Below are 22,918 nucleotides of genomic sequence, written 5' to 3'. Positions count from 1 at the left end.
GTCATGGAAAATTCCGCTATCGCGGCACTTTTAGAGAGCAGCGCCTTCTAGAACTTTCTTTTTCTCCGTGACCCTCTGACGCGAGCAGACGCTTGTTTTGCTCCGGGAGATTTGAAGCTCCGATTGAGTCGAGAATTGACGTAAGAGTTGTATAAATGCTTCTAAATCATTTATATGATGACGATGTAAAAATAAGTTGCAGTAAAATGAGTTGAAGTGTTATGTTTGTTCACGTTATGTGTTGACCGCATGTCAATGACGCAATATTAGCACTAGTTTAAAGCTAATATACTGTGTATGTATATTTATCCCTAACGAAGGATTCAGAGAGGAGCAGTTTATGCTCAAATGACATTTTGAGAACGTGTTTCATCTGGAACTTCCCTGGTTCTTTCGATGTACATGTAAACGAGTTCCTTGGTGAGTTAATATAGTTTCACTAATTTCAATATTGTTCAATAAGGTTCATTAAGGATCATATTAAGTGTGTTACATCAAATAATTGTTTATTTGTTGCAGTATTAATGGCAAATACAGCCTTAAGTGTAAAATGAAAGATGTAATTAGGCCATTTATGTGAAATGCCATGAAATGCAATGTGTGTGTGTTAAATAAGATGCAAGCAAGTATGCAAACAAAATGTATTTATTGCACAGAAATTTATTGCATACAGACAATTTATTGTACAGATTCCTATAAATGAACATTAATTGCTGTGTTTTATGAGAGTTGTGTATAATCTGAATTGATTTGTATATAGTGTCAAATGCTAATTGTTTTTTTTGGCCTTGTGTCTTCAAGGCCAGGTTTTTTTGTTCTTCTGCTTTTGTTTCCACGTGAGTGCTGTGATGTCCAGCTGATGAGTGTGATCCATTCTGCATGTGAATCGAACGAAGTGTGAATCATTCCTGAATTGTGGATTGTCTCAACTCTTCCTGTGTGCGTAACGGTGGGGTTGGACTGGCGAGCCGCCCATTTAGCGAATCCTTTGATTTCCCTGTGAAAGAGAAAACTTGCTCATCTTTGAACGGTAGGATTAGAACCACACATCAAATTATTCTGTTCTATCCAGAGCAGAATAGGACGACTGAATTAAGTGCCTCACGAACTTTTGGACTGAGTTTACGAACTGATCTGTTCATTGAGAAACATCCAACTTTTGGACTTTCTGAGTATTTACATTCAAGAGTGAATGAAATTTTTTTTTTTTTTTATTTGTTTCATTTTCTATTGTTTTCCTTACGCCTGTGTGAGGTTATATGGGTCCATGTTCAACAAATTGATTAATCATTACAATCTAACAACAAGGTGAAAAGAAAGAACATATTCAGTAAATTCAAACTTTTCCTTACCTCATCCTTTTGTTGAGTATTCACTGCTGCTGTATCATCTCTCTCCCCGGACGAACCTAATCTTTTGAGCCCACTGGTCCGTTTATAAAGTTGACACAAATTTATCACGTGTACGGGTTACAAGTGAAAGTGGCGAGTGCCAGCCAGGAGAGAGATTGGCCTGCAGCAATAGTGACAATATAAATATATTATTAATTATTTATATACTCAGCAGAATATTGACAACATGGATATTGTAAAAAGAGAGAATATAGATGTCTCAAATGCCGTAATAGTCAGCGGCTTAACATTAACTGAAACAGATCAGGACTTAGAAGCATGGTTGTTGAGATATGGCAGCATTAGTCGTAACCTTCTCATTGATGACCCAAACTCCGAATTCCATCAACATGCCATTATAGAGTTTACTTATAGCTCCGCTATGAAAACACTAATGCCCCTTCTGCCCGTAACAATGGTCAGTACGTCAAACCCAGATACAACTTTCATAGTACGTGCCTTAAGCCATGTCTACACTCAAGTAGCTAGTGACAGTGCCACTAAGCTGTATTTCGAAGAACTACAAACTATTGCTAGCGCTAGTGGAAAGTCAATTGAAGAAGTGCTCCAGGAGGAGTTAAAGAGGATGAAAGCTGGCTGTTCTGTTGCTGAGCCCTTATCTGCTTCAGGTGAAAGAGTTAACTATCCACATGTTGCAGACTCTCAAACTCGTGATAGCAGCACCACCAGCTCACTGGATGGACCGTCGTCCCCAGCCAAATTACAGAGAGTGACCACAGAACAAGTAGCCCCTCCCTCAAATGAATCTGAGACATCACAAAACCTGTCCAAGGAAAGACCCAGCAGTAGAACTAGCCATCCTGCACCTACAGTGTTACCCCATCCAGTACTTACAATGGACATGATTGATCCACCCAGCGTGCAAAAAGTTGTAGTTGAACACATCGTCAGAACCAACGACACTGCTACATTACAACCTACCTCTTTCCGTCTCAGGTCTTTCTCTGGGAAAGTTCCTAGGCCAGTAAACGAGCCAGACTTCGACACATGGCGGGCAAGTGTTCAATTTCTTTTAGATGATCCCTCCATTTCGGACTTGTCTCGCACAAGGAGAATACTTGATAGTCTGCTCCCCCCGGCAGCTGATGTCATTAAACATGTGAGTCCCCAGTCTTTACCTTCAGTTTACTTGGAGTTACTAGAGTCAGTTTACGGATCCGTGGAGGATGGAGATGAGCTGTTAGCAAAATTCATGACCATGCTACAGAACCCAGGGGAGAAGCCCTCCAGTTATTTGCACCGGTTGCAAGTTATGTTGAGCACTACTGTAAGGAGAGGTGGCATTGCGGAGAGTGAGCAAAACCGCTGTCTGATAAAGCAGTTCTGTCGTGGATGCTGGGATAATGGGTTAATTTCCAGCTTACAGCTAGAGAAGAAAAAGATCCACCCACCTTCTTTTGCAGAGATGGTAGTGCAAATTCGCACAGAAGAAGACCGACAAGCCTCAAAAGAAGACAGGATGAGAAATCATTTTGGATTGAACAAACAGAGTAATGCCCCCAAAATGAGAACTGCTACTCATCAAATGTCAACATACTCCCATGATGCAGTTGGTGGAGCAGCTGAAGAGGTGGATACTATGAGGGTTCAAATATCTGAAATTAATGCTCAGGTTGCTGCTATGCAAACCTCAACTTACCAGAAGTGCAAGCCTGATTATTCCAAAAATTCTGAATTGATCCAGCTAAAGAAAGAGCTAGTAGAACTACAAGCAGAAGTAGAGGCTATGAGAACATCCATTTCTGGTAAAATGCCAAAAGAAACCCCAGCAGCTAAGGAAATAGCGGGACTGAAGAAGCAAGTGGCAGAGTTAAAGGCTCAGTTGTCAGCCCCTGACATACCACAACATCGGTCAGGCAAGACTGCAAAATTCCAGCATAGGCAAACTGAGAGGGATGAGAACAACCAATTCAGAAGTGGTTCAGTGACGTTCACTCGTCCTCGTCCTGGATACTGTTTTAGATGTGGTGAGGAGGGACACCTTGCCATCAACTGCGAAAATGAACCGAACCCTTCTAAGGTAGATGAGAAGAGGCGCCAGTTGAGAGAAAAACAAGCCCAGTGGGACCTAAAGAACCAAACCACTACTACTCAGTTAAACACCAGGCAGTCTCTGTAGCAGGGCATATGGAGACTTGGACAAAGCATCATTGCCCTAAAAACCAACTGCCAAAGGGACTAATTGGAATGAAATGTACTGCCCAAATCTATGTTGATGAAATCAAAGTGAACTGCCTTTTAGACACTGGTTCCCAGGTGACTACAATCCCCTTCTCATTTTACAAAAATAATTTGTCTCATTACCCCATGAAACCCCTGGAGTCTTTGCTGGAAGTGGAGGGAGCCAATGGACAATCCGTGCCTTACCTTGGGTATGTGGAGTTAACTTTAATGTTTCCCAAAGAGTTCCTAGGAACAGATACTGAGGTTACCACACTAGCACTGGTGGTTCCAGATTTGGTAAATGTACCACAAGTCCTCATCGGTACAAATACCTTGGATGTGCTTTACTCCAGTTACGTTCAAAAAGAGACTGTCAGCCCCAAATCAGCTTCTAAAGGGTACGCAGCAGTACTGAAGACACTTGATGTGAGGCATCGACAATCATGTGCCAAAACCCTTGGGTGCGTGACATTAAAAGGGGCAGTCCCTGAAACAGTGCCAGCAGGATGCACTACTGTTCTTGATGGAGCTGTCTGTCTGAATTACCTTCCAGCAGAAACACTGACTGTTATAAGTCCTCCCACCATATCTTCTCTGCCAAGTGGTCTTTTAGTTGCTAGTGGATTGCACGCCTTACCTGTGAAACGTTTCTTCTCCTTGCCTGTGGTAGTCAAGAATGAAACCCAGACTAACATAGTAATCCCTCCCCGGTCTGTGATTGCAGAAATGCATGCTGTCCAGCAGGTGATAAACAAGCCATTAACAAGTGATGTTTCTGAAACACCAGAAAGTCCTCAGATAACTCTCGATTTTGGAGACTCCCCACTTCCCTCCGAATGGAAAGAACGGATATCAGCCTTGTTAAACTCTATGCCTGAAGTTTTTGCTTTGAAGGAAATGGATTATGGACACACTGATAAGGTGAAGCACCGAATTAAACTGAGTGACGAAACTCCTTTCAAGCATAGAGCTCGTCCCATCCACCCACAAGATATTGATGCCGTCAGGAAACATCTACAGGAGTTGTTAGCAGCTGGTATTATACGAGAGTCTGAGTCCCCATTCGCATCCCCCATTGTAGTGGTCCGGAAAAAAGACAACTCAGTGCGGCTATGTATTGACTTTAGGAAGCTAAACTCTCAAACCATACGAGATGCATATGCACTCCCAAACCTGGAGGAAGTGTTCTCCATGTTAACTGGTTCCAAGTGGTTTTCTGTTCTCGATCTAAAATCCGGGTATTACCAGATTGAGATGGATGAAGCGGACAAGCAGAAGACAGCATTCGTATGCCCCCTCGGGTTCTGGGAGTTTAACCGTATGCCGCAAGGGATAACCAATGCGCCAAGCACCTTCCAGCGGCTCATGGAGCGCTGCATGGGTGACTTAAATAGAAGAGAAGTCTTAGTTTTCATCGATGATCTCATCATCTTCTCCGAAACCCTTGAGGAGCATGAGCGCCGACTGATACAAGTCCTAAATCGTCTAAAAGAATACGGATTGAAGCTCTCACCCGAGAAATGCAAATTCTTCCAAACATCTGTGCGCTACTTGGGCCACATTGTCTCCCAGAACGGTGTAGAAACTGACCCATCAAAAATTGAGGCCATTAAAACCTGGCCAAGGCCCCAGAACCTTCGGGAACTAAAATCTTTCTTAGGATTTACAGGATATTACCGTAGATTTGTTAAAGATTTCTCCAAGATTGCAAAGCCGCTCAACAATCTTACAGCTGGCTATCCTCCGGTTCGAAAGGGAAAAAGGAAAGATAAAGATCATACTTACTTTAATCCAAAAGAGTCTCTGTGTGACAGATGGACTACCGAGTGTCAACAGGCATTTGAAAGCCTCGTGGAAAGGTTAACCTCTGCTCCTGTCTTGGGGTACGCAAATCCGTGTCTGCCTTACCTATTGCATACAGATGCTTGTGCTACAGGACTAGGAGCAGCCTTGTATCAAGAACAGCAAGGACACATGAGAGTCATAGCATTTGCCAGCCGTGGATTAACAAAGTGTGAAGCCAAGTATCCTGCCCACAAATTGGAATTTCTGGCTCTCAAATGGGCAATCACCACAAAATTCCATGACTATCTGTATGGGGCAGACTTCACAGCGGTCACTGATAGCAATCCCCTCACCTATGTCCTTACGTCTGCCAAACTAGATGCTACTAGTTATAGATGGTTATCCAGTCTCTCAACCTACAATTTTAAGATCCAATACAGAGCTGGAGCACAAAATCAAGATGCGGACGGATTGTCTCGTCGTCCCAATGGTGAACCATCAGATGATTGGGAATCTAAAAAAGAGCAAGAACGAATCAGACAGTTCACTCTACATCATCTTGGGGATCTTGAAGGCAACACCAAGACAATCTTACCTGAAGTAGTGGAGGCCATCTGTGAAAAACATCAAGTCAATCAATCCCATGATTTTCAGTCTTTCCCTTTGACCTTGGTAGAGTCTCTGAGCATGAATGAAAAGGCATTACCTCCAGAAATCCAGGAAGAAGATGGTCATGGTCTCCCAGAGATGCCTTGCCTGTCTGAAGAGGATCTGATCAGGAAGCAGCGAGCTGACCCTGAAATTAAAGAGGTAATTGAGTACTTGGAGTCTAACAACAAACCTTCAAACTTGAAATTCCACTTACCTGCAGTAACCTTGTGGATGAGACAATGGAACAAACTTGAGCTGAAGAATGGGTTGTTATATCGGAAGAGGATGGACGGAGACAAAGTGTTGAACCAACTGGCTTTACCTGAAGATCTTCGAGGAATTGTACTTACCAGTCTTCATGATGACATGGGGCATCTGGGTCTGGAGCGAACTCTCGATCTTCTCCGTTCCAGATTTTACTGGCCGAAGATGGCGGCTGATGTGGACAAAAAAATCAAAAGGTGCGAGCGCTGTGTTCGTAGGAAGACTCCTCCACAGAAAGCGGCTCCCTTGGTGAATATTCAGACTCATAGGCCATTAGAACTAGTTTGTATGGATTTTCTGTCGCTGGAACCAGACAACAGTAACACCAAGGATATCCTGGTCGTCACAGACCATTTTACCAAGTACTCTGTTGCTATTCCTACCCGTAACCAGAAAGCACAAACAGTTGCTAGATGCCTGTGGGATAATTTCTTTGTCCATTACGGTTTTCCAGAAAAGCTGCTCAGCGATCAGGGGCCAGATTTTGAATCTCATACCATCCAAGAGTTGTGTAGAATTGCTGGCATCCGAAAAGTGAGAACCACCCCCTACCATCCTAGAGGGAACCCGGTGGAACGCTTTAACCGGACCCTCTTACAGATGCTAGGCACCCTGGAGAACAAAAGCAAAGCTCATTGGAAAGATCACGTCAAACCATTGGTGCATGCATATAACTGCACCAGGAGCGATGTAACGGGATACTCACCATATGAGCTAATGTTTGGGAGGCAGCCTCGACTGCCGATCGACCTTGCTTTCGGACTTCATACCAACTTCCCATTTCAGTCCCATTCGCACTATGTGAAATCCCTAAAGAGTAGATTAGAGGAAAGCTACAGAGTTGCTTCTCACAATGCATCCAAAATAGCTGACCGGAACAAAAGACGTTTTGACAGAAATGTAGTTGCCTCTACACTTGAATCAGGTGATCGAGTCCTTGTGCGAAATGTCAGATTGAGAGGGAAACACAAGTTGTCAGATAAATGGGCCTCTGAGATCTATGTGGTAGTCCGGAAAGCAGGTGACATGCCAGTATATACCGTCTGCCCAGAAGGGAAAGATGGACCAGTCCGCACACTACACCGCGATCTGCTACTACCTTGTGGGTTCCTACCCCTGAATGAAATCGAAGGAACAGACCCTCTGAAAGTTAGTCGTAAGCCTAGAACCAGATCCCACTCTGCACGTGAAGCAGTTCCTCAAGAACATCTGAGTGGTCAATCTGAATCAGAGGATGACTCTTATATTGGAAATTCAGGACGCCAATTGGAATTTAGTACAAAAATTATTTCACCTCCAGAACATCCTATGACCGTAGAGAACTTACCTGAAACTGAGTTTCTCGATTCCCCTGCTGCTGTGGTAGAACCTGTGAAAGAAACCTTACCTGACACTGGAACCCTTCCGGCTGCCGTAGACCTTGTAAAAGAAACCTTACCTGACATCAGACTAGAAGAAGACTCCACAGATAATCAGTCAGAACATGAAGAAGAAAATTGTATACTTGTTCAAGATGGAGACACGGTTGAAGTGGAGAACTGCAGAAGCAAGTGCATTGAAAGTACTGAGCCCCCAGAGTTGTTAGCACCTATGAATGGGAATGTGCTGGAGTTTTCAGGTCGGTCGGACCCTGTGACGGAGGAAACACAGTCCAATGACACAATCTCACCTGCCCAGGATGTTACAAGTAACCAGCCCGTTGCAGATGATGACCTTGGAGCTATTGACCCTAGACGTTCCAAAAGGCAGCGTGGGCCTCCTAACAAATTCCAGTATCATAAACTAGGAAATCCCCTAACACTAGTTATCCAGTCCTTACTGCAAGGGTTAAGTTCTGCACTTACCACTTCCTTGGAAGACTCCACATCCATCAGTGATCAGTCCCTGAATATGTCTAGTGCTTTTCCTATAGTGGTGACAAGTCAACCCCAAGCATGCCCGAGGACGTGCCTGAATTCAGAGGGGGAAAGTGTAACCCAGGTTACCAGTGGACAGAGACAAAATGCACTTCAAATTAAACAGAGTTAAAGTATGAAAGATCATACTTTCAGATCAAATATAAGACTGCAAACAAATTAATTAAGTATATAGAAATGGATAAATATAAAATATTGAATGTTATAAATATGTCCAATAGCGTTATCTCCCTTTACATAAGCCTCCAATGAGATCGCATTTTAAGTGACGTCATGGAAAATTCCGCTATCGCGGCACTTTTAGAGAGCAGCGCCTTCTAGAACTTTCTTTTTCTCCGTGACCCTCTGACGCGAGCAGACGCTTGTTTTGCTCCGGGAGATTTGAAGCTCCGATTGAGTCGAGAATTGACGTAAGAGTTGTATAAATGCTTCTAAATCATTTATATGATGACGATGTAAAAATAAGTTGCAGTAAAATGAGTTGAAGTGTTATGTTTGTTCACGTTATGTGTTGACCGCATGTCAATGACGCAATATTAGCACTAGTTTAAAGCTAATATACTGTGTATGTATATTTATCCCTAACGAAGGATTCAGAGAGGAGCAGTTTATGCTCAAATGACATTTTGAGAACGTGTTTCATCTGGAACTTCCCTGGTTCTTTCGATGTACATGTAAACGAGTTCCTTGGTGAGTTAATATAGTTTCACTAATTTCAATATTGTTCAATAAGGTTCATTAAGGATCATATTAAGTGTGTTACATCAAATAATTGTTTATTTGTTGCAGTATTAATGGCAAATACAGCCTTAAGTGTAAAATGAAAGATGTAATTAGGCCATTTATGTGAAATGCCATGAAATGCAATGTGTGTGTGTTAAATAAGATGCAAGCAAGTATGCAAACAAAATGTATTTATTGCACAGAAATTTATTGCATACAGACAATTTATTGTACAGATTCCTATAAATGAACATTAATTGCTGTGTTTTATGAGAGTTGTGTATAATCTGAATTGATTTGTATATAGTGTCAAATGCTAATTGTTTTTTTTGGCCTTGTGTCTTCAAGGCCAGGTTTTTTTGTTCTTCTGCTTTTGTTTCCACGTGAGTGCTGTGATGTCCAGCTGATGAGTGTGATCCATTCTGCATGTGAATCGAACGAAGTGTGAATCATTCCTGAATTGTGGATTGTCTCAACTCTTCCTGTGTGCGTAACGGTGGGGTTGGACTGGCGAGCCGCCCATTTAGCGAATCCTTTGATTTCCCTGTGAAAGAGAAAACTTGCTCATCTTTGAACGGTAGGATTAGAACCACACATCAAATTATTCTGTTCTATCCAGAGCAGAATAGGACGACTGAATTAAGTGCCTCACGAACTTTTGGACTGAGTTTACGAACTGATCTGTTCATTGAGAAACATCCAACTTTTGGACTTTCTGAGTATTTACATTCAAGAGTGAATGAAATTTTGTTTTTTTTTTATTTGTTTCATTTTCTATTGTTTTCCTTACGCCTGTGTGAGGTTATATGGGTCCATGTTCAACAAATTGATTAATCATTACAATCTAACAACAAGGTGAAAAGAAAGAACATATTCAGTAAATTCAAACTTTTCCTTACCTCATCCTTTTGTTGAGTATTCACTGCTGCTGTATCATCTCTCTCCCCGGACGAACCTAATCTTTTGAGCCCACTGGTCCGTTTATAAAGTTGACACAAATTTATCACGTGTACGGGTTACATTGGTCTCCAATCAAATCGCTAGTAGAAACAAAGCCCGTCTTGTAGAACTATCCATATATATCCATATATCCATATATAATCCTTTATTATATGATATGGAACTATCTACAGCATCCAGGAACCTTACTGAAGAAAAAAAAAAAGAAAAAAAATCGAAAAAAATAACTGACTACAGCGAGACTAATGGATTAAAACACATTTTGGTAAGTATTTTTTTATTATTATTATTAACTTAAAGGAGAACTCCGGTCAATTTTAACATTGAGCTCATTTTTTGTACATTTGGAGTGCTGTCAATACAGAGAACAACGACAAAAATCGGTGTTGCCTACACCGAGTTATCCTCTTTTTAAAATTTGCACCCTGTTGACTTCAATAGGGCAAGTACTAAACCTGCTTTTAGCCTCTTAACATCCTTGATGTGTCATTACAAGTGCACAGAAAATGTGAGTGATTCCTTCTGAGTGAACACGAGTGGATCTGACTGCAGTAGATGTGAAAGAAATGTATAAAAATGATGTTATTTAAGCCAGCGCAAATACCTTTGATTACATCCTGTTTTCGGGTGAAGTCCAAAGTAGTCGATTGTCGAGTTCACGCGCATAGGTTTAGTACCTATGATCACGCGCGTGAACTCGGCAATCGACTACTTTACATAACATGAAAAATCTAAAAAAAACCTCTGAAAAAACAAGAAAAATCTATCTATCTATCTATCTATCTATCTATCTATCTATCTATCTATCTATCTATCTATCTATCTATCTATCTATCTATCTATCTATCTATCTATCTATCTATCTATCTATGCCACTGTTTAAACCTGCACAGAAACCATTCAAGCCGCTAATAGCTCGACATTAGCACTCAAGCCGCCGGCCGCTAATAGCTCGTAAACTGCACTTTTGATTCTATTCAGCTATTTAGAATAAAAGGATTCATGCTGTACGTGTAACTGTGAGGGAACTAAGAGACGATTCTGAGAGAGTTGGGGGATCGTTTCCATTCAGAAATGATCACCCTATTCTTTTCGACTTTACCATTCACTGTTAGAGCTTTGGAGTCCTGGGGCTCAAAAATAATTGTCATTTGAAATTAATTTATTAAATCTCTTGATTATGATTGGACTATAAAGGCATCATTTAGGTAGTTATGCACCCAGGGATTGTGTGTGTGTGTGTGGGTGTGTGTGCGTGTGCGTCATACAATACTACAGTCATATATTATTTAATGAATAATGTCTATGTAGATTTTTATTCTACTCTTTAATCCTATAAATATAAATATTTTAGAAAATGTTTAGACATAAAAAACGTTTGAACTTGAATTAAACTTTTTTTTTTTTTTTTACCTCTGCTTCCAAACCATCATGGAACTTCTTAAGTGATTTGGAACACTACAGCTCTGCACACCACACAAATATTGCTACTAATGCGGAGACCAAAGAAGTCTTGATTTATAAATCAAGCATCATGTTAGTTCAGGGAGGTCACGTCAGTTATGCTTGCATCAGTTCACCCATGATTTGACAAGTACCTTGTTACAATGATCCTTTAAATTCACTCTATTCAGATGATAATGCTAGCTGCATTAGACTGCCACCTCCATCTTCAGCTACAACTTAGCTGATGAATGTCAGTGATTCTAGGCTAGTGGAGTAATCTTGTTTACCTCTTCTGTGTATTGTCATTTGTATTAAGCCATTTTTTCTGTCTTACAATTGTGTGCAACTATCAAATATGTGAACTACTGTAGCTGTTTTATTTTAGCAGATGGGTAAAATATTGCTGATCTCCTCGCCTTGTCCAGGCATGGCTTCATCATGCTTCATTCAGTTTGACCCAGAACAAAATTGTACAAACAAACATAACTGTTGCTATGTATAAATAAACTATTGATAAAAGTTGGCCTGATTGAATTAATTTAAAAGATATTTTAATAAGCATAAAAATCCACAGTACACACAATTATTACACATAACTATTTTGTATTTCTGCATTTAACTACTGTATGACATAAGTTTATATAAGTACTATCAACATTTCTAGTATATCGTCCACATCTTGGGTTTACGTTTTCAATTTTCACAAATTTCTCAAATAGGATTGCCCGTAAAGGACACATGTCATGCTGCCTTGGAACATAAAAAAAGATATTAGGCAGTATCTGACAACATGAGTCATCATTCACTTTCATTTCATCCTTTTTTGTTGTTGTTGTTTTTTTCTTTTTTTTTTTCTTTTTTGTTCATACAATGAAATTGAAATATGACAGAGGCAATCATTCTGCCTGACATCTCCCTCAGTGTTTAAGAACAGACTTGGAACAACCTGAGGTTGAGTAAATGATTATCATTTTTTTAATGTTTGGTTGAACGCTCTCTTCATTATTTGGTTAATGTTGATCACTAAATTGTATCTGTCATTCTCGCTCCTGAACACCTAAGTACATATGGCATATTCTGTAATAGCTACTGTAATTTGTGTATTTGTTCACCCCCCTCCTCCCTACATTCATGAATGACAATCTGTAAAAATGTCCATCAGAGAGGATGCTTGCTGAAATATTCGAAGAGTTAAGATGTGTTTAACTGATATTTTAAACCAGCGGTAAAATAAAGCATAGACAATAGGATTCAGACCTGAGTTTATATGAAAGGTCCATAATAGGAATGTCATTGTAGTGGATGAAATTGTTGTGGTTTTTGTTAGAGAACAGATATAGAATGGAATCCAGCAAAGCAGATAAGCCGTCACAATGATTCCTAATGTCAGAGCAGCTTTACTCTCAGATTTCCTCCTAACTGAAACTTCTATTACACATTTTACACCATTCATTTGAGAGTTAATAACCTTCACTTGCTGTTGTGCAACATAAAATATCCTCAAATATGCAGTGATTATGACAGTACATGGAAATAAGAAGGAAAATATCAAATCAGTGAATCTCCAAGCAGGAGTAATCAAAACAATACACTGACCGTAACACATTGTTTTGTCTGAGATGTTAAAATATCCATTACTAATTACAAACCAAATAATGTAAAATGAACAGCAAAACCAGCAGAGACAGATGCTTATTAAGGTTTTAGTTATGGTTATTTTCTGTGGATACTGTAAAGAGTAACACACAGCCACATAACGATCAACAGCAATTAAAACTAAATTACTAAGTGATATAGAAAGAAGCAACCTAACAATAATTACAAACAGTCCACAGTAAGTGTCTCCAAAGTACCAACATGTCTCAATTTGCTTGATGCCCTCTACGGGTATCACAATAAGTCCAATAAGCAGGTCGGCCACAGCCAGAGAGAGAATAAGCAGGTTGGTTGGAGTGTGAAGCTTCTTGAAGTGAGAGATGGAGATGATCACCAGCAGGTTCAGAAACACAGTCCATGCTGACAGCAATAATACAAAAATGTAAATGATATTATGTTCAAAACTGGAGCGTTTTCCCTTGATGCATGATGAGTTGATGGCAGGAAAGCAGTACTGAGTCTCATGATCCTCTGTCTCGTAAGCCATGAGTGAGTCTCCTCCTGTTAGGAGTTTGTTTTGCTCTCCTTTCTGTCCTTTCATTTATACAGTGTCTAGCTCAGGCTGGCCCACCCATTTTCACCCACTCTGATACTGCATAATTAAAAAACTACTATGGTTATGTGTTCTTACAAACTATTTTAACTCAAACGTTCTGGGAAAAAGTTTTTAGATAAACCCGAAAGAGCTGTTGGAAGCTTATTAGTGATGGTGACGTTGAATTCGTGGGACTGGTGTCGTTCGTTTATAGCCTACCTTTAACTTTTTTCTTCTGGCAATTGCATTTGGCTTCAAAATTCATAAAAGTTTTTGATAAACTTGATGACCCCCCCCAACCCCAGTGTGGCCAGTGTGTATATAAGCAGGGATCGTAGGCTAAAATTCTGGTTTTCACAGTCTGAAGCGCAAAAGCTCGTGGCGCGACACGGCCGTTTACGCAATACTCGTTTCCCTCTTCTAGAGAGAACCGAGGTTACATTAGGTAACCGAGTACGTTCTCTAACGAGAGGTTCTCTCGTATTGCGTAAGAAGCTTACGCTGTGGGAACCCATTGTCAACGGCGTGTGCGCCGAGCATCCAGTGCATGAGTCCCAGGGAGACCGGGGAAACGGCATGCTGAATAGGTGGCCGGTCAAGAAACAGGCCAATCCATGTACAAAGCACTTCACTTCATATGTAAATAGAGCGGCACAGCCGGTCCATATATGTCAATGTGAACGATGCGGCCAGTAGCACGGGCCCGCGTAGTACATAAGCACATAAAGGTGAAAAATAGAGCGGCAACACCGGTCTATATGTGGAAATAATAGCCTCAGCGCCACCGAGTGTAGGACAGGCGGCCAGCAGCGCGGGCCAGCACTGGTACACAGGCACGTGGTGAGGAACAGAGCGGCATAGCCGGTCTGTGTACAAAACACTCTTCCCTAGTGCCATACCAGAAATATTTGCCAGTACGTGAATGTGGTCTGCGCATGAGCGACTGGGCAGAACATACATGCCATTTATACTGACAACAGTTTAGCCTGCAAGGCGGGAACTTACAGGTTATAAAACCTCACGAATGTTGATGGGGAGGCCCAGCCCGCCGCCATACAAATATCGTGGATAGAAATTCCGCTGGACCAGGCCCACGAGGAGGTCATGCCTCTAGTAGAGTGGGCTCTGATACCCAAAGGACACTGCAGGTGTTTGGAGGCGTAAGCTGCTGCGATCGCGTCCACTATCCACCTGGACAGGCTCTGTTTCGAGGCGGCGAGACCTTTGGTGCGCCCACTGAAAGAAACAAAGAGCTGTGCGGAACGCCTGAAGGTGGCGGAGCGCATAATGTAAACTCTCAGCGCCCTAACGGGGCATAGGAGGTTCTTATTGTCCCCGATATCGGATGCTGGCAGAGCCGAAAGGGAGATGATTTGCGCCCTAAAGGGGGTACCGATCGCTTTAGGGATGTAACCGTGCCTCGGTCTGAGAATGACTTTAGAGTCATTAGGTCCGAACTCGAGACATGCAGGGCTAACGGATAACGCGTGCAGATCCCCCACGCGTTTTACTGAAGACAGAGCTATCAGAAAAACGGTTTTGAGCGAAAGGTACTTCAAATCCACAGATTCAAGTGGTTCAAAGGGAAAAGCCTTCAGGGCCTCCAGGACCAAGGACAGATCCCAAATAGGAACCGAGGGGGGCCGCGGGGATTCATCCGTCTAGCTCCTCTGAAGAAACGGATAATAAGCTCATTCCTTCCTATAGCACGGCTGCGCGTCGTCTCAGCGAATGCTGCAATAGCCGCCACATACACTTTGAGTGTGGAAGGGGACCTGCCCTTATCCAACAGCTCTTGAAGGAAGGAGAGCACTTGCGGAACCTCACGTGTGTGGATCGACGTGGATTTAGCGAACACAGACCATTTAGACGCATAGAGCCGTCTCGTAGAGGGAGCTCTAGACTGCGTGATCGTGTTTACGACCCCTTCTGGTAGATCAGCGGGCAGAGACCAGCGCTCTGGATGGGGATGCCAGATCAATCCGCCGGCTTGAGATAGGAGATCCTTTCTCACCGGGATCGGCCATGGGGGTAAGTGCGACAGCCTCACCAGCTCTGGGTACCAGATTTGGTTCTCCCAACGCGGGGCTATGAGAAGCACTGGGTGGTGCGTTTCCCTTATTCTCGCAATGACCTGTGGTTACAGGGAGATCGGGGGAAAAGCGTACAGCGGGAGGCTGGGCCAGGTCCGGGCCAGGTCCGGGCCAGCGCGTCCTCGCTCCATTAAAAAAAAAAATAATCGGGCAGTGAGCGTTGTCTTTCGACGCAAAGAGGTCGACATCTGCTCTGCCGAATAGGCGCCAAAGCAACTGGACTGTCTGGGGGTGCAGGGACCATTCTCCCGGGGGAATGATGTCCCTGGACAGTCTGTCTGGGCCGACATTCAGGTGGCCCGGCACGTGCGCGGCTCTCAGCGAGCGCAACGAGCGATGAGCCCATACAAGAAGGCGTTCTGTCAGTTTGCACAGGTTCCTGGATCTGACACCGCCCTGTCGGTTCACATAGGACACCACGGACATGTTGTCCGAGCGGACTAGTAGTGGTCCCGTATGAGTGGGAGGAAGCTCTTGAGCGCGTTCTCGACCGCTATCATCTCCAAACAATTTATGTGGAGGGATTTCTCCTGGTCTGACCAAAGGCCAAAGACCGGTTTGCCTTCGAACAGAGCACCCCAGCCTGAGGTGGAAGCGTCCGTCGAGATAACTTTGCGGTGCGAGACGGTCTCCATTGTCACTCCCCGCTGGTACAAGTCGGCCGCTAACCAGGGCTTCAGTGCTGAAACGCAGCTCTGAGTCACTCTGATCCGGATGCGGCCGGAAGCCCATGCTCTGTGAGGCACTCGGGCGTACAACCAGCGTTGTAGCGGGCACATACGCAATAGACCCAGCTGAAGCACTGCTGCAGCTGAAGCCATACAACCCAGCATCCTCTGAAATGTCTTGAGAGGTGCTGTACTGCCCGGCTGGAAAGACGCGGCCAGGCGTCGAATACCGTGCGTGCGCTGTATCGACAGGCGACTTGGACGAGTTTAAGAACACTATTACTTGGCTCGATAAGTGTTTGTGGATCCTTTTGAACATTTTTCCACATCACACATTCACTCATAAAGTTCTCAAATGTAGCCATTTTAGGCTCAAACCAGTAAATGAGCTCATTTTCTCTGATATCATCAGATAGTTGTTCTTGTACAAGCCTATGGGCAGTCTTAAATTCTCCAAGTGACAAAAAATGTCTCTGCACTTATTTTTATTGATTCCACATCACAACCATCAGCAAGTAGTGATGTATGTCTCGAGACCGGTCTTGGTCTCGAGACCGGTCTCGAGACCACTTTTACGTGGTCTCGGTCTTGTCACGGCCTTGACAGTCTTTGGTCTTGGTCTCGGACCTCTTGGTCTTGGTCTCGGACCTCTCGGTCTTGTCTAGGTCTCGCTGTCTCAGACCGACATAGTGGTCGGGGGATTTAGCAATACAATACTACAATATCCATGACGACACAACGTTCGATAATGCAATTATTATCCGCAACGGAACGGATTGAAGCGCGCGTCCGAGTACTGACATTGCGGCGTGTGCGCGAGCCACACGAGAAAACATTTTATCCGCGCCACTGATCGCAGCGGCAACAAGCACTTTGATCACTTGGTTTAAAAAACACATATCAGTGACATGATGGGTTTTAATTTCATTCAGGAGTCATTCATTTTGGGTAACTGCACAACTACACAACTGACAGATGACTGAGCGCACCGCCAACCGTGTGTGTGTTGTGTGTGTAACCATAGCGACAAAACGACCAACTTTCGGATCGCGCACTTAAGCCTATAATTTCGTTTTTAAAAATGTAATTATGTTTTTAAAAGTTGCAGAATGGGTTCATTTGGAATCTGAGACTCCGAAATCGGCAGAGATAGGCAGACATTTGCTTGGATGAATTTGTGTCTTTGATATCTATCTGTGTGTGTGTGTGTGTGTGTGTGTGTGTGTGTGTGTGTGTGTGTGTGTGTGTGTGTGTGTGTGTGTGTGTGGTGTTGTTTGATTACAGTACTGGATTTAAGATGGTGTTAGACTAAATTATATACGATTTAATCTACACATTAAGTATAATTTCAATTGGTTACATATTTCTCATTCTTTAGACAGTTGTTGGAGGAGCAAGATGGTGTTGGAGGTGTTTGATGTTTTGTCAGATGAACCAGTCAGTACCAGTCATGTCAGTCCTCAACAGTACACTAAAGTTAAGGGAGCCTCAATCCTCTACTAGTGCAGTAACAGCCGTTATGCAATAATTGCTCACATAGTTGATCTCACCCAGTCTGCAAAAACATTTACAATGAGCTCACAGTCACACACATGACATGGTCTGTCTCTGTATAGTTCTGCCTGTGTAGTTGAAGTAATACCATCTAATATAGGCATTGAATGTAAACTGCGGCTGAACCCTATGCTGCTGTTCTTGAATTCACAAGTTATTGCTTAGCTTCAAAGTCTGTTTTTTTTCCCCTCCGGTCTCGACTTGGTCTCGGTCTTGGTCTTGACTTGGTCTTGGTCTTGGTCTTGGTCTTGTCTTGGTCTCGATACCCTCTGGTCTTGGTAGTGTCTTGGTCTCGGTTTAGGCGGTCTTGACTACAAGTCTATCAGCAAGCAATGCCTTTACTTCATTCATCCTACGTGTGCACACACCAAGCTTTCCCCTACGCATAGAACTGAGGGATCCAGTGCTTTGTTCTACTTCATCCTTTTCATTTTTGGACATTTCATCAGCCATGTTTGACACAAACAAGCACAATCAAGTATCCAGCTTTCCATAGAATCAACAGGCCACAATGTACACATAAGCATCAGCTTCTTGTACCATGCTTTGATCAAAGCAAAAATTCTCAACCACAGCTCTTAGAAATAAGTTCACCCTTGTTTACTCACGCATTGGATGAGTTTCAGAATCCTTTGAAAGCTGTCGATGCCTGCCACTCATGGCTTGATCATTCCAAATGTAGGCCTTGATTGGGCCTACCGCATGCCTGCATGTCCTTCTTAGGAGTTTTTTGACTTAATGTAGTGGCTTCCTTTCCTTCTTAAGCCACTTCCGTGAGGGAAAGTGTGTTTGATTCTACACCTGTTTTAACATGACTTGAACTTTATTGTAACAAAAAGGTGCAAACTTAAAAACAAAACTATGGCTTCCAAAACAAGCAGTGTGGTGTAATGTAGGTCAAAAAACTGTCTCCCTTCCCCTCTGCCCTTGCCACATCACTTCCTGTTTAAGATGGCTACCTTCAGGAAGTCCCCAAAAGGGGTTCAATTCTTTCCCTTTACCACAGGGGGAAGTACAGCCCATAGTTACATTCAGCCATTCAGCCATGACATTAAGTAACATAATTAATATCCTTATGGCTCCTACACCCTATTCTTTCCGACTTTACCATTCACTGTTAGAGCTTTGTAGCCCTGGGGCTCAAAAATAATTGTCATTTGAAATTAATTTATTAAATCTCTTGATTATGATTAGACTATAAAGGCATAATTTAGGTAGTTATGCACTCAGGTAGGTGTGTGTGTGTGTGTGTGTGTGCGTGTGTGTGTGTGTGTGTGTGTGTGTGTGTCATACAATACTACAGTCATATAGATTATTTAATGAAAAATGTCTAAGTAAATTTTTATTCTACTCTTTAGTCATATAAATATAAATCTTTTAAAAAATGTTTAGACATATTTAAATATTTAACATTTGAACTTGAATTGAACATATATTTTTTTTACCTCTGCTTCCAAACCATAATGGAACTTCTTAAGTGATTTGGAACACTGCAGCTCTGCACACCACACAAATAGTGCTACTAATGCGGAGACCAAAGAAGTCTTGATTTATAAATCAAGCATCATGTTAGGTCAGGGAGGTCACATCAGTTATGCTTGCATCAGTTCATCCATGATTTGACAAGTACCTTGTTACAATGATCCTTTAAATTCACTCTATTCAGATGATAATGCTAGCTGCATTTAGACTCCCACCTCCATCTTCAGCTACAGTTTAGCTGATGGATGTCAGTGATTCTAGGCTAGTGATGTAATCTTGTTTACCTCTTCTGTGTATTGTCATTTGTATTAAGCCATTTTTTCTGTCTTACAATTGTGTGCAACTATCAAATATGTGAACTACTGTAGCTGTTTTATTTTAGCAGATGAGTAAAATATTGCTGATCTCCTCGCCTTGTCCAGGCATGGCTTCATCATGCTTCATTCAGTTTGACCCAGAACAAAATTGAACAAACAAACATAACTGTTGTAGCCTGGAAGTTCGGTCTGGACTCGATCCGTTGAGGAGTAATTATGCCCGGCTCCCAAAAGGCCGAGCCAATCAAATAGCCAGGGCGGGCTTTAATCGATGATGGACAGATGATCTGCGGTTTCGTAATCACCCACGTCACCAAAGAGCGCTTGATTTGAATTAGTTTACAACAAAGACGACTGCCGCTGGAGAATTGAGATTTCACGAGTTCACATTTACAAATAAGTCAGATAGAATAAATGCGTATATAAGATTTCACGAGTTCACACAAATAAGTCAGATAGAATAAATGCGTATATGAAGTGCTGTCCGAGGAGAGGGCTGTGGGCTCGGTAGCCATACTCCGCCGTATTCCTGGTTGTGAGAGAACAAGACAAGAGTGAGGATTCAGGGTGGTGGAGGGATCCTGAAAAACTGTCAAAGAGTGTTAGGTAAGTTGACAGAGTGAATATGCTTCCTCATGCTGATATAGGGTAACGTTAGACATGGTATTGTTTGATGACAAGTTGATATTGGATTGATTATTTGTACGTGCTCCTCCCGAACTTTGTTTATGAAACATCATGTGTAGATTCCGCCATCACGTCTGTTATACTAGATATCTACAGCGCATTCATTTTAAAAGAGGAACAGAGAGCCGCGACATTTTGTTGGTTGAAAATATGAATGAAGAACATACGTCATTTACTCCGTTGCTCTGATTGGTTGTAGGTCTATCCAATTGAGTGCAGAGTTTTTTTTTCCTGGTTCGGTTGAGACACGCCCCATAATCGAATCTCTATGGAGCAGTATCAGACTCACATTCTGGCTAGAATATGAGTATGACGAAGTCAGGCTATAACTGTTGCTATGTATAAATAAACTATTGATGAAAGTTGGCCTGATTGAATTAATTTCAAACAGAATTTGAGCTAATAGCAAGATATTTTAATAAGCATAAAAATCCACAGCACACACAATTATTACACATAACTATGTTGTATTTCTGCATTTAACTACTGTGTGAAATAAGTTTATATATAAGTACTATCAACATTTCTAGTACATCATCCACATCTTGGGTTTACGTTTTTAATTTTCACAAATTTCACAAGTAGTAATGCCTTATCTGTAAAGGATACATGTCATGCTGCCTTGGAACACAAAAATATATACTAGGCAGTATCTGACAACATCATTCATTATTCACTTTCAATGCATCCTTTTTTTTTTCTTTTTTTTCATACAATGAAATTTAAATTTGACAGAGGCAATCATTCCGCCTGACATCTCCCTCAGTGTTTAAAAACAGATTTGGAACAACCTGAGTTTGAGTAAAAGATTATCATTTTTTAATGTTTGGTTATTAGGTTACTGTTGATCACTAAATTGTACAGGTATGTTTCAGTCTCCCTCCTGAACACCTAAAGACATATTCTGCAATAGCGGTATTTGTGTATTTGTTCACCCCCCCTCCTCCCTTCAATCATGAATGACAATCTGTAAAAATGTCCATCAGAGAGGATGCTGGCTGAAATATTTGAAGAGTTAAGATGAGTTTAACTGATATTTTAAACCAGCGGTAAAATAAAGCATAGACAATAGGATTTAGACCTGAGTTTATGTGAAAGGTCCATACTAGTAATGTCATTGTAGTGGATGAAATTGTTGTGGTTTTTGTTAGAGAACAGATATAGAATGGAATCAATCCAGCAAAGCAGATAAGCCGTCACAATGATTCCTAATGTCGGAGCAGCTTTAGTCTCAGATTTCCTCCTAACTGAAACTTCCATTACACATTTTACACCATTCATTTGAGAGTTAATAACCTTCACCTGCTGATGTGCAACATAAAATATTCTCAAATATGCAGTGATTATGACAGTACATGGAAATAAGAAGGAAAATATCAACTCAGTGAATGTCCAAACAGGAGTGATCAAAAAATACACTGGCCGTAAAACATTGTTTTGTCTGAGATGTTAAAATATCCATTACTAATTACATATCAAATATTGTAAAATGAACAGCAAAACCAGCAGAGACAGATGCTTATTAAGGTTTTAGTTATGGTTATTTTCTGTGGGTACAGTAAAGAGTAACACACAGCCACATAACGATCAACAGCAATTAAAACTAAATTACTAAGAGATATAGAAAGAAGCAACCTAACGATAATTACAAACAGTCCACAGTAAGTGTCTCCAAAGTACCAACATGTCTCAATTTGCTTGATGCCCTCTACGGGTATCAGTATAAGTCCAATAAGCAGGTCGGTCACAGCCAGAGAGAGAATAAGCAGGTTGGTTGGAGTGTGAAGCTTCTTGAAGTGAGAGATGGAGATGATCACCAGCAGGTTCAGAAACACAGTCCATGCTGACAGCAATAATACAAAAATGTAAATTATGTTAAGTTATGTTCAAAACTGGAGCGTTTTCCCTTGATACATGATGAGTTGATGGCAGGAAAGCAGGCCAAGGCCATGAGTGAGTCTCCTCCTGTTAGGAGTTTGTTCTGCTCTCCTTACTGTTCTTTCATTTATACAGTGTCTAGCTCAGGCTGGCCCACCCATTTTTAACCACTCTGATACTGCATAATGAAATAATTATTTTATTCTCCCAACTTTTGATATGATATGTACACACAACTGTAATTAGAAACGTCTCGGTTACGGATGTAACCCTCGTTCCCTAAGTAGGGAACGGAGACATTACGTCGGATGACGACGATTGGGGTTTCGCTTAGAAAGCCTCTCACCTTCGAGTATATAAAACGAGCCAATGGCAATGAAATGCCATGGGTCTGCGGAATTTGCATAGCGTATCTCCGCCCACCGCAGGGGGTATATAAGGAAGTACGCTGCAACATGCAGATATGTCTTCGCTAAGGAGCCGAGACTGAACTCAGGCGTTTTTCAGCGATACAGCGGAAGTGGCAGGAAGACGTAACGTCTCCGTTCCCTACTCAGGGAACGAGGGTTACATCCGTAACCGAGACGTTCCCTTTCGTGGTCACTCCAAGTTACGTCGGATGACGACGATTGGGGTTCCAGTCTAATCACGCCACCTCGGCTGTCATCCAGTGCCCTGCGTAAGTCTGAGCTCCCTGTTGTGAGACTAGCACGAACGAAGGAGTCCTA

The 22,918-nt window shown here is 42.0% G+C and overlaps 1 protein-coding gene and 1 pseudogene across 2 annotated transcripts; both read right to left on the bottom strand.

Moving 5' to 3' along the window:
• Window positions 1-12,449: 12,449 nt before the first annotated feature.
• Window positions 12,450-13,517, bottom strand: LOC308684047 (trace amine-associated receptor 13c-like; the record flags this gene model as incomplete). The annotated part of the gene is made up of 1 exon (XM_081355078.1): window positions 12,450-13,517. One exon carries the CDS (start codon window positions 13,515-13,517, stop codon window positions 12,450-12,452), a length of 1,068 nt encoding a protein of 355 aa, XP_081211204.1.
• Window positions 13,518-21,265: 7,748 nt separating this feature from the next.
• On the bottom strand, window positions 21,266-22,263 carry LOC308683465 (trace amine-associated receptor 13c-like; annotated as a pseudogene). The gene has a single exon. The product of its transcript is annotated as a trace amine-associated receptor 13c-like (transcript).
• Between the last annotated feature and the right edge of the window lie 655 nt (window positions 22,264-22,918).

Source organism: Scardinius erythrophthalmus (assembly GCF_964197995.2).
Source record: "Scardinius erythrophthalmus genome assembly, chromosome: 23".
Classification (NCBI taxonomy): Eukaryota; Metazoa; Chordata; class Actinopteri; order Cypriniformes; family Leuciscidae; genus Scardinius; species Scardinius erythrophthalmus.
Note: the sequence above shows the minus strand (reverse complement) of the source record. Positions and strands in the feature narration are given on the sequence as shown.